This window comes from Anguilla rostrata, chromosome 12, assembly GCF_018555375.3.
Source record: "Anguilla rostrata isolate EN2019 chromosome 12, ASM1855537v3, whole genome shotgun sequence".
Classification (NCBI taxonomy): domain Eukaryota; kingdom Metazoa; phylum Chordata; class Actinopteri; order Anguilliformes; family Anguillidae; genus Anguilla; species Anguilla rostrata.
Genome location: NC_057944.1, coordinates 7,293,350 through 7,305,583, shown reverse-complemented (window position 1 = coordinate 7,305,583; position 12,234 = coordinate 7,293,350). Strand labels below are relative to the sequence as shown.

The 12,234-nt window shown below is 49.0% G+C and overlaps 1 protein-coding gene across 1 annotated transcript in view; it reads left to right on the top strand.

Annotated features, from left to right (window-relative positions):
- The window catches only part of sgsm2 (small G protein signaling modulator 2), a 52,982-nt gene extending 41,145 nt beyond the window's left edge, over window positions 1-11,837 (top strand). Inside the window, exons 12-23 of the mRNA XM_064303257.1 lie at window positions 1-7; window positions 2,972-3,131; window positions 3,252-3,316; window positions 3,949-4,094; window positions 5,304-5,432; window positions 5,820-6,067; window positions 6,662-6,692; window positions 8,605-8,729; window positions 9,100-9,182; window positions 9,599-9,708; window positions 10,019-10,115; window positions 11,202-11,837. The exon at window positions 1-7 is cut by the window's left edge and continues 128 nt beyond it. Of these exons, the coding sequence (XP_064159327.1) occupies window positions 1-7; window positions 2,972-3,131; window positions 3,252-3,316; window positions 3,949-4,094; window positions 5,304-5,432; window positions 5,820-6,067; window positions 6,662-6,692; window positions 8,605-8,729; window positions 9,100-9,182; window positions 9,599-9,708; window positions 10,019-10,115; window positions 11,202-11,410 (1,410 nt within the window). The 3' untranslated portion in view covers window positions 11,411-11,837. The remainder of the gene's footprint in view (window positions 8-2,971; window positions 3,132-3,251; window positions 3,317-3,948; window positions 4,095-5,303; window positions 5,433-5,819; window positions 6,068-6,661; window positions 6,693-8,604; window positions 8,730-9,099; window positions 9,183-9,598; window positions 9,709-10,018; window positions 10,116-11,201) is intronic.
- The last annotated feature ends 397 nt before the right edge of the window (window positions 11,838-12,234 follow it).

Genomic DNA, 12,234 nt, shown 5'->3' with positions numbered 1-12,234 from the left:
ATGAAAGGTTTTTATCTCCCAACACCAGACCCTGCTCACCTCACCCCCACCCAACAGTGCTGCGGGGAGCCAATCGGGAGAGCGGAGCGCCGCGTTGCCATGGCAGCTCCCGCCGGGACTGGGTGACGGAGTGACCGAGGGGGAGGGAGAGGGAGAGAGAGAGAGAGGGATAGAGATAGAGATGAAGAGAGAGTTTGCTTTGTTTTGCTGCATTTGTTATGTGCTTCAGGAATTTGTACTCGCCAGTCAAGAAACTTGAATTTGAATTTGAGAGGGTGGGAGAGACTATTAGGGAGTGTGGAGGAGCTGAGCACATTTGACAGCTGCACGTGGAGAGGGTCACTGAGGGTGGAGAGGGTTGCTGAGGGTGGAGCGGGTCGCTGGGGGTGGAGCGGGTTGCTGGGGGCAGTTGGAGGGGGTTGCTGGGGGCAGGTGTAGAGGGTCGCTTGGGGCAGGTACAGAAGGTTGCTTGGTTTACTTACTTTACCTGAATCAGTAATGCCCTAAACCGCACCTGTACACTATTACCGGCCTACAGTTGCCCATCTCAATGTGATTAGACGTTTTCTAACCTTCAAAATTTGTGCTTTATCTCTGTCCAGCAGTTGAACCATTAGGGCTAATGTAGCATATTTAGCTCTGAATGGCATTTTCATATGGTGCCAGGCTGAGAAAACAATCTCCCCCTTTTTTGTCGTAATTGGAGGGAATTTGTCGATGTTCTAAACCCTTTGACCGTACTTGGTCACCTGGCTTGTGTACCACCTCCAAACGCCCCGACCGCGCCTCGACCGTGTGTTTGTTTGCCCATTTTAAAGTGAGTCACCTCCTCACGGTCCTCACTTCTCCACCGTGTCACGCGATGCCCCCCCCCCACCCCCCCACCGTGAGATCAGCTTCTGCCCAGAGTGTGTCTCTTCTCAGTGCCCTCATTCCAAATTTCCCAAAAACACCTGGATCCTCCTCTCTCCGTCTCTCCCTTTCTTTCTCTCTCTCTCTCTCCCCCTCTCTCTCTTCTATGCAAGCGAATGTGTGGTCAGGTTGAGGACGCAAGATCCGGAACGTTCAGGATGAAAGGCCGGTCCGGGCCGTCTTCTGTCAAACTCCCTCCCGAACGTCACTCAAACCGAAATCTTAATCTCGATGTGAAACCCAGGAAGTGCTTAGCTGGGTGTGCCAGGCCAGAGACTAGTCTAGCACGGCGTGTCCAAGCCGAAACACCTTCCCTTGGCGTCCGTAAAAACAGCTCCGGCTGCCTTTTCAAGGGTTTGTGTTTGTGTCAGAGGTCAGAGGTCAGGAGGGGGCGGTGGCCTCTCCTCACAGCACTGTTGGGTCTGGGCTCTGGGGGCGGGGGAAAATGCTTTGATTATTTGCTGTCTTCTTTTGCATCGCTTGGCATCTCCTTACTTTGTGAGTTACGCTTTGGGTTGCTTTCCTTCCTTCGTTCGTTCGTTCGTTCGTTTGTTCGTTTCTACTGCAACGTGCTTGACTATTCTGCATGATGTTTGCACCGAGATCTTCTTTATTTTGTTTTGTTTTAATTACGTGTGTATTTCTGCATACCTGTAAAGGAATCTCTTCTCTGTATTTTTTTTGTGTTTCTTTAGCCTTCCCTCTTGCTTCGGTTAGCTCTCCCTTGTGTTGGCCCTGTGTCGTGCAATGCTGTTCACTGTAATTCTTCACCGAGTTCCCTTCCATCACCATCGGTCTGTGGGGTTCTGCTGAAGTAGAAACATGGATCGTTCTGTGAACACGTTGCGCATTGCCTCCAGAATAAGCACTCAAACTCACATAGCCCAAAAACAAGCCAACCCGAAAAACCGATACGAATGTCAATCTGCCTTGCGGTTTTTTTTTTTTTGTTTGTTTTTTTTGTTTTTTGTTTTGTTTTGTTTGTAACAACCAATGAGAGGCTATTTATGACAGGCCATCAGCTCCAACCTGAAGAATTAAGGTGAAGAGCATTTTTTCGTGTTGCTGTTCATGTTTTCGTTTGTATGTGTGCGCTCGTGCGTGTGTGTGTGTGTGTGTGTGTGTGTGTATGTATGTCTGTCTGTCTGTGTTCGTGCGCGTGTGCGCCTGTTTGCCTGTTTGTGTGTGTGTCTGTGTGTGTCTGTCTTTGTGCCTGTGTGTGTGTGCCTGTATGTTTACGTGTGTGCGTGTGTGTGTGTGTGTGTGTGTGTGTGTACCTGTGCGTTTGCGAATACATGCTCTTCCGTCTCCTGGTTTTGTTTCCTGTTTCTGTTGTTCCAGTGAAATGCATCCAGCATGTTTCCTTCTCGCGGTCGACTCTGTGAAAGCTTCTGTTTGCCCGTGTTGTGTCTGCATTCTGTGACATCATAATGAGGCCTCACCTGACTTGGGTCTCATTTCGCTGCCTTTGTCACAGGTGCATGCTTCTCCAGTTCCGATAATAATGTGTTTTTTTTTTTACAATGTTACAATGTTTTCCAGCAACAAAAAATGTGTATACCTTGTACATTACGTATACCCTTTAAAACATTATGCTCCAAATAACTCATTTTAATGATTTGAATCAGAATCGGGAAAGATTGATCAGTACCTTAATTGGCCTCATGGTGGAGCTGAGGAGCCAGTGAGAGAAAGATTGGGGGTGGATTTTGGGACAGCTTTACGTTTTTGCAGAGTGTGACTGCAGAAGTGAGATTATTTTGGGGGTTACGTATTTTGGGGTTTGCATATGTACTGTATGACTGTAAATAGCACTGTGATAATAGAGGTAGGGCTGTTCAAATAAGCCAGCCCTGTGTGAATACCCGAGCACTGAGGCTCAGTGGGCACCTGTAGTTACATGTGACAGACCGATTACATCATAAAACAGCCCTGAAGAAGGAGAGGTTTACCATAAGTCTGAATATGTAGAACATAGTGTTACATAGCTTTTTCTCACTCTCTCTGTCTCTCTGTCTCTCTCTCTTGCTCTCGCTCTCGCTCTCTCTCTCTCTCTCAGACCATGGGGAGATGCTGGAGGGACAGGCCTTTGGGGGAAGCCCGTTGTCATGGCAGCAGGGAGAGTGCAGCAGCCACATGTCGTCCTGCCTGTCCTGCTCCACCGGGGGCAGCAGCGCGTCCATCGAGCTTCCCCCCGGCTGCACCTGCATCCACGACCGGTCAGTATGGGGGGGGGGGGGACTGACTGGGGTGCTGATTTGGGATGTATATGGGGGGTGAGGTGTGCAGATTGAGTGTGCTGCTGAGGGGGCTGATGTCTCCGCTCACTCTCTCTGCAGGATTCCTCTGAAGATGCTGTGCCAGAACATGAAGAGGCAGATCGTCTCCAGGGCCTTTTACGGCTGTGAGTGACCGCCTCCTCTCACCTGTTACCTGTGTCACCTGTACACCTGAGCACAGCCGGGGGTCACTTTACCATAGCCCTAACCCTAACCTGCAGAATATTGGGTATCACTGAGTGTGATTAGAGCCTGCCCAGCAACATCACACAGTCCCCTGCTATCGAAACAGTGCCCCTGTGCACGCAAGGGTTAAATATTGAGATCTCAGGGTAGCACTGAGGTGGTGTTGGGGTGGCATGGGGGTGGTGTTGAGGTAGTGATGGGGTGGCATTGTGGTGGTGTTGAGGTGGTATTGGGGTGGCATTGGGGTGTTGTTGAGGTAGTGTTGGGGAGGCATTGGGGTGGTGTTGAGGTAGTGTTGGGGTGGCATTGGGGTGGTGTTGGGTGGTGTTGAGGTAATGTTGGGGTGGCATTGGGGTGGTGTTCAGGTAGTGTTGGGGTGGCATTGGGTGTTGTTGAGGTAGTGTTGGGGTGGAATTGGGGTGTTGTTGAGGTAGTGTTGTGGTGGCATTGGGGTGGTGTTCAGGTAGTGTTGGGGTGGCATTGGGGTGGTGTTGGGTGGTGTTGGGGCAGTGTTGGGTGCTTCTCAGAGCGCTTGGTGACGTTGCGCGTCTCCCTCTCTCTCCCCCCTCAGGGCTGGCGTACTGTCGGCACCTGTCCACCGTGCGCACACACCTGTCAGCGCTGGTCAACCACAGCATCGTCCCGCCTGACAAGCCCTGCGAGGCGTCAGGGGGTCTGAGTAAGGACGTCTGGAGCAAGTACCAGAAGGACCGCAAGGTGAGGCGCAATACCACCGTCCACCACACGAGGGCCACGCTGCACCAGCACTGCCTCTTCTCTAATGCACGCATACAGTAAAACACACGCAGACCCACGCGCACGCACACATACACACAATTTACCTTTGGCTCCCAAACTCTCTCTGTCAATTATGTTGTAATGCATTGTTGGCATGGCATACAATATGCACAGTATGCCCTGCCAAAGCTTAATCAATGAGAATGAAATACAAATCAAGAAGTCGCTTAGTCACATCCTCACCACAACATCAACAACAACAGCACTTACAGAGCTATTAAAGATTGCAGTAAAAAAGTTTCCAGTGTAATTACTTCCATAAGGACCACAATTACAAAGAGCAAAGTGAAATTGTAATAATAAATTTATTTGGGCAATATGGAACAAACAAACAGACAAACCAACAGCCATAAATAATAATCAGTATTTTGGTTGTCACATGTCTGCGTTGTGATTGGCTGAAATATATTGACTCTTACTGCATTTGGTCAGTCTCATCAACTTGTAAAGTTAAAAAAAAAAAATCACATGACCAAATCGTATATACCGGGTGTTTGCTTTTAGGTGGTCATCGGCTGGACCAATGAGATCGCCCGCTGCAAGATGTAAATAATGGAAGCCAGGGATAAACTCTGCTGTCCTGACATTAGCAGCATACAAAATGTACATAATCCACCTGAAAACAGAATAAATCCCACGCCCTCACCAAAAACTTGGCAACTCTGCTTGAACACATTACAATAGACCAATAGATGACAGTCGTATGGACATATTGAGCATGAACCTGGTACATTATTGCTATCGTCCAGCAACTGTTAACATCAGGGTGGGTCATATCGTGCTTAAAGTAGTGAAGCCGAGTTTACCATGTATTTCCGCCTCTTGTCCTGAACATGCTGATTCCTGTTTGTGAACTACTCGCATGATCGGAGAACTAATTATTGTATTCAGCTGGTTTAGTGCATGTTGGTGGAGCAAATACATGGTCAGTCTTTTTACTCTTTGAAGCCGGGTTACCCACCTTGCTGTTAACATCAGGGTGAGGTCAGTGATTCGTCACGACTGGTATCGTGGAACTTGTCCGAGTTTGCCACTGGTATTTTTACGCCTTCGTCGGTCGTTCGAATGTAACTTCCTGGTGGTGAACTCAGAAGTTTGCGAACGCGCCATCTCTCTCTCTGCCCTCAGAACTACAAAGAGCTGGAGCTCCTGCGATTGGTCTACTACGGAGGGGTGGAGCACGAGATCAGGAAAGAGGTGTGGCCTTTCCTGTTGGGCCATTACAGGTTTGGCATGAGCAAGAAGGACATGACACAGGTGAATGCGCACCTGGACATGCTTACCTTAGAATTGGCCTTAGTGTTACATAGCACTACACAGTCTGACAGCGCTAAATGTGACATTTATCAACCATGTGTTAATCTGTAATCACTACTAATAATCAAACAGAGATTCTCAGCTGCACCCAGTGCTGAATAAAAGTTCTAAATGTTTAATGTATTCTAAGTTTGGAGTTTTTAACTATGTGGGTGTGTGTGTATGTGTGTGTGAGTGTGTGTGTGCACATGGCTGTGTATATGTGTGTGTTTATGTGTGTGTGCATGCATGTGTGCTTGGTATGTGTGGACACGAATGTCTGTGTGTACGGGCCAGTTTTACACTAATGAAATAAGTGTAAACACTGTGGTGTGTTTCTCACTGCAGATCGATGAGAAGATCACGGCCAGGTATGAACAGGTGATGCGGGAGTGGAAGGCGTGTGAGGTCATAGTGAAGCAGAGGGAGAAGGAGTCAACATCGGCCATCTTGGCCAAACTGTCCTCTGGGAGCAGCATCGACAGCCACGTCCTGAGACTCATCCACAGAGACTCAACTCTGAGCAACGAGGTGAGAAGACACTTCACACACACACGCGCACACATACATGCACACGCACACACACACACACACACGTGCACACACATACACACACACGTGCACACACATACACACACACGCAGTTGGTAATGCATACTGTGGACTCATGACTCTACTTCAGCCGTAACTCTACCATACCTAACCTACCCAACCAACGAGCGGCAACGCTAGCCCGGTAGGTGCAACCCTAACCCTGGAAGTCGCTGACCCGAACGAGCAGCCGCTGGTGGACAGTTCGACTCGCCCGACCTGGTCCTCCCTCATCGTCGCAACTACTCGTGTGGCTTGGTCTCACCAGAATAACCTCTCCACATCGAGCACACAAGCATGAGAGGGCGGGGAGAGCCGTCTGGGCAGGCAGCCAAGGAACGGCCGACAGGACTCGGCTGAGTGCTCGAGGGCGGGGTCTGCAGCCACGCTGGACGACGGCGCCGGCCAGTGATACGCAGCCGCGTGCTTCTCCCTCATCCGGCACCTCCTCTTTCTCCGTCAACACTACACTCCTCTGTCCACTCCATCAGTACCTCTCCAGCACGAGACACCATCCTTCTGCTATGAGCACGGGTAGACTCCGGTCTATCCCAAACACCGTACGGCTCCTCCTCTTACTCCTGCAACTAACGGCATGATACCATGCCCGCGTCTTTCTCCTCATACACGGTACACCTCCTCTTACTCCTCATACACTGTACACCTCCTCTTACTCCTCATACACGGTACACCTCCTCTTTCTCCTCATACACGGTACATCTCCTCTTACTCCTCATACACTGTACACCTCCTCTTTCTCCTCATACACGGTACATCTCCTCTTATTCCTCAAACACGATATACCTCCTCTTTCTCCTCATACATGGTACACCTCCTCCTCTTACTCCTCATACACGGTACACCTCCTCCTCTTACTCCTCATACACAGTATACCTCCTCCTGTTTCACCTCATACACGGTACACCTCCTCTTATTCCTCAAACACGATATACCTCCTCTTTCTCCTCATACACGGTACTCCTCCTCTTACTCCTCAAACACGGTACGCCTCCTCCTCTTACTCCTCATATACGGTACACCTCCTCCTCTTTCTCCTCATACACGGTACACCTCCTCTTATTCCTCAAACACGATACACCTCCTCTTTCTCCTCAAACACGGTACACCTCCTCTTTCTCCTCATACACGGTACACCTCCTCCTCTTTCTCCTCATACACGGTACACCTCCTCTTATTCCTCAACACGGTACACCTCCTCTCTTCTCCTCATACAGGTCACCTCCTCCTCTTTACTCCTCATACACGGTACACCTCCTCCTCTTCTCCTCATACACGGTACACCTCCTCCTCTTACTCCTCATACACGGTACACCTCCTCCTCTTTCTCCTCAAACACGGTACACCTCCTCTTTCTCCTCAAACACGGTACACCTCCTCTTTCTCCTCAAACACGGTACACCTCCTCTTACTCCTCAAACACGGTACACCTCCTCTTTCTCCTCATACACGGTACTCCTCCTCTTTCTCCTCATACATGGTACACCTCCTCCTCTTACTCCTCATACACGGTACACCTCCTCCTCTTACTCCTCAAACACGGTACACCTCCTCTTTCTCCTCAAACACGGTACACCTCCTCTTTCTCCTCATACATGGTACACCTCCTCCTCTTTCTCCTCAAACACGGTACACCTCCTCTTTCTCCTCAAACACGGTACACCTCCTCTTACTCCTCAAACACGGTACACCTCCTCTTTCTCCTCATACACGGTACTCCTCCTCATTCTCCTCATACATGGTACACCTCCTCCTCTTTCTCCTCAAACACGGTACACCTCCTCTTTCTCCTCAAACACGGTACACCTCCTCTTTCTCCTCGTACATGGGACGCCTCCTGCTCTTTCTCCTCATACACGTTCTCATCCTATTTCTGCCAATATAGATTGCATTCACACACCCCCCTCTCTCATATGCACACGTGCAGACACACTCACACACAGTCCCTCTCTCTCATACACACGTGCACACACACTCTCCCTCTCTCTCATACACACACATACACTCTCTCTCACTCTCATACACACACACACACTTCCTCTCTCTCATGCACACATGCACACACACACACACTTCCTCTCTCTCTCATGCACACATGCACACACACACTCCCTCTCTCTCATATATAGACATGTACATGCACTCACACACACACACACACACACACACACACAAACATGCACACACGCCCATACTCTGTCTCTCTCATGCACGCACACAAACACACATGCACACACACATGCACCCTCTCTCTCTCATACACACACACACACACCCGCACAGACACACACACTTCCTCTCACTCACACACGCACACACACACACACACATACCCTTTCTTTCTCATTCACTCACACACAAACACACATTCTCCCTCACATGCACATACATAATCAGCACGACAGAGTTATGCAGACCGCACATAACTAGATAATCTTGGCGCTTCCATGGCTAGCTTTGTGCCCAAACTTTATCTCCCACACAAAGACAGGCACAGAGTGCTTATCGCTTGTTCTCTCTACAGATTGAGCTGCTGGACACTGTAGCTCTAAACCTCCACAGGATCGACAAGGACGTCCAGCGCTGCGACCGCAATTACTACTACTTCACCCCCGCCAACCTGGAGAAACTGCGCAACATCATGTGCAGGTAAGAGCTTATGCCCCGCCCACATCCCGCTGGCCCCTCCTACACTCAGATACTGCACTGTGCCAACCTGCGCTCAGATACTGCACTGTGCCAACCTGCGCTCAGATAATGCACTGTGCCAACCTGCGCTCAGATACTGCACTGTGCCAACCTACGCTCAGATACTGCACTGTGCCAGCCTATGCTCAGATACTGCACTGTGCCAATCTACACTCAGATACTGCACTGTGCCAACCTGCGCTCAGATACTGCACTGTGCCAACCTGCGCTCAGATACTGCACTGTGCCAAACTGCGCTCAGATACTGCACTGTGCTCTCGCTCACTCTGATATTCCTCCCTTTCTCCCCCCTTCCCTCACTCTTTCTCAGTTACGTGTGGGAGCACCTGCAGGTGGGGTATGTCCAGGGCATGTGTGACCTGCTGGCCCCGCTAATGGTCATTCTGGAAGATGGTACGTATATATACACACACACACATGCGCACACACACTCACACATACACACACACACGCACACAGTCCCGTACTGCTATACTTGTGAAGACTTCCCATTGACTACATTCATTCCGTAACCTCTAACCCTAACCCTAACCATAACCACTACATGCCTAACCTTAACCCTAACCTTAACCTAATTGTAACCCTAACCTTAAGTCCTAACCCTAAGACAGCCTCTTGAACTTGTGAGGACCAGCAAAAGGTCCCCACGTTGCATAATTTTCCTCTTCTTTCTATCCTTGTGAGGACATTTGGTTCTCACAAAGATAGTATTACAAGTTCACTCACACATACACACACACACACTCACACGCTGTTCCACCGATCCCTGTTCTTGTGTGTGCTGAGGAGTGCCCTCTCTCATATCCCAGAATGCCTTGCATACAGCTGCTTCACCCAGTTGATGAAGAGGATGAGCCAGAACTTCCCCAGCGGGGGCGCCATGGATACTCACTTTGCGAACATGAGGTCGCTGATACAGGTGAGTCCTTATCTCCCTGCTCCACAGTGTGGTTCCTGCCTGACTAACCTCAGGCCTGTGAGTGTGTGTGTGTGTGTGTGTGTGTGCTGTTAGTGTAATCTCAGACCTGTGTGTTAGGGTAATCTCAGACCTGTGTGTGTGTGTGTGTGTGTATGTGGATGCGTGTGTGTGTGTGTTGTGGTGGCAGGCATGGCATGTGTACTGTGTGAGGTAGTTGGTATGTGTGTTGTGTGTGTGTGCAGGCATGTGCGTATGTGTGTGTGTGTGTGTGTGTGTGTTGTTAGGGTAATCTCAGTGTGTTTTGTTGCAGATCCTGGACTCAGAGCTGTTTGAGCTGATGCAACAGAATGGGGACTACACACACTTCTACTTCTGCTACCGCTGGTTCCTCCTGGACTTCAAACGAGGTAGCGATTGCACACGTGAACATGAAGCAGTGTTCCATTCACAATAAAGCCTGATTTATACTTAATTACACAACCCTTTCGACAAGTGTTGCATAACAAAAAATACGTTTTATCAATGGAAAAAAGTGTCACACAATCGCGCACCTCTAGAATATAATGTCACAGAACTTCATACTTTGTCGCACAGTGTTGATGGGACAGCCGAATGGAACACTGAAATTCATTGTCATGGATACTTGATTATTTTCGGTGTATCTGAGTGACAGACCACCTTTTTCTGTTTGCGTCATTTTTTAAACAGAAGTAGATATAAGATTTATTCCTCCCCTGTTTCTCAGTAATTTCAGTGGGCACTGCAATGTTTTCACAAATGGAAACATTAGCAGTTTGGTGTCTCGTTACCATAGAGACAATGGAACCCTTCCCACAGGCTTTTGCTGAAGTATAAATTCAAAACGTCGTGCGACACTTTCATTTTTGTCGTGAGCTCCATAATGTTTGGGACAAACTTTTTTTTTCTTGATTTGGCTCTGTACTCCACAATTTTTGATTTGTAATCAAACAAATCACATGTGGTTAAAGTGCATATCCATAGCTTTTATTAAATGGTATTTTTACAAATTAGGGTTCCAACTTAGAAGCAGAAATTACAGCAGTTCTTATACACAGTCCCCCCAATTTCAGCACACCATAATGTTTGGGACAAATGTCTTGTCAGGTGTTTATGATTAGTCAGGCGTGCTCAATTGCTTCTTTAGTGCGGGTATAAAGGAGCTTTCCGTATCTAGTCTTGATTCTAGGTCTTAGATTGCCTATGGAGTCTGTTTTTGGTGTTTGTCAACATGAGGACCAGAGTTGTGCCAATGAAAGTCCAGAAAGCCATCGTAAGGCTGACATCTTACATTCTTTTTCTCCAAAAATATAATAATCGGGACAGGGATTCGATAAGAACCGGATTCGATACGCGGAATCGGAATCATAATCATAATCAGTAAAATCCAAGATACCCAGCCCTACAGCCTACACTGGTGCGCCTGTCACACCGATCTCTCTCCCTCTCTCCCCCTCCCTCTCTCCTTGTCTCAGAGATGCTCTATGAGGACGTGTTTTCGGTGTGGGAGGTGATCTGGGTGGCTCCTCGGATCTCTTCCCGGCACTTTGTCCTGTTCATCGCCCTGGCGCTGGTGGAGGTGTACCGGGAGATCATCCGCGACAACAACATGGACTTCACCGACATCATCAAGTTTTTCAACGGTGAGTTACTGACTGCTGTGTGTGTGTATGTGTGTGTCTAAGAGAGGACTCTCTGTGTGTTTGTGTGTGTCTAAGAGAGGACTCTCTGTGTGTTTGTGTGTGTCTAAGAGAGGACTCTCTGTGTGTTTGTGTGTGTCTAAGAGAGGACTCTCTGTGTGTATGTGTGTGTCTAAGAGAGGACTCTCTGTGTGTATGTGTGTGTCTAAGAGAGGACTCACTGTGTGTGTGTGTGTCTCAGAGAGGACTCACTGTGTGTGTGTGTGTGTGTGTGTGTGTCTAAGAGAGGACTCTGTGTGTGTGTGTGTGTGTGTCTCAGAGAGGACTCACTGTGTGTGTGTGTGTGTGTGTGTCTAAGAGAGGACTCTCTGTGTGTATGTGTGTGTCTAAGAGAGGACTCACTGTGTGTATGTGTGTGTCTAAGAGAGGACTCACTGTGTGTATGTGTGTGTCTAAGAGAGGACTCACTGTGTGTGTGTGTGTGTGTGTCTAAGAGAGGACTCACTGTGTGTGTGTGTGTCTCAGAGAGGACTCACTGTGTGTACACGCATGCTGTCTCTAACAGAAATGCGGAGCGCTGAGTGCAGCGTATGTCCAGACTCTGACTGTGCAAAGTCAGACCTGATTGAGACAGTGACGAGCCAGGAGGAGTTGGGGGCGGAGCCAAGAAGAAGGGGAGGAAGAAACGAGTCCCTCAGTGACCACTCCCCACAGTCCCACATACCAGCTGCACTGACTGGCCGTCGTGCCACAGGGATGGGTGGGCTGGAGTGGGCGGGGTTTGTCCATGGTGGGCGGGGCCTCAGCCTGCTGGCTCTGGGTGTATTTAACTTGCTCTTCACAGAATGCCATTGTGTCAGAGTCTGCA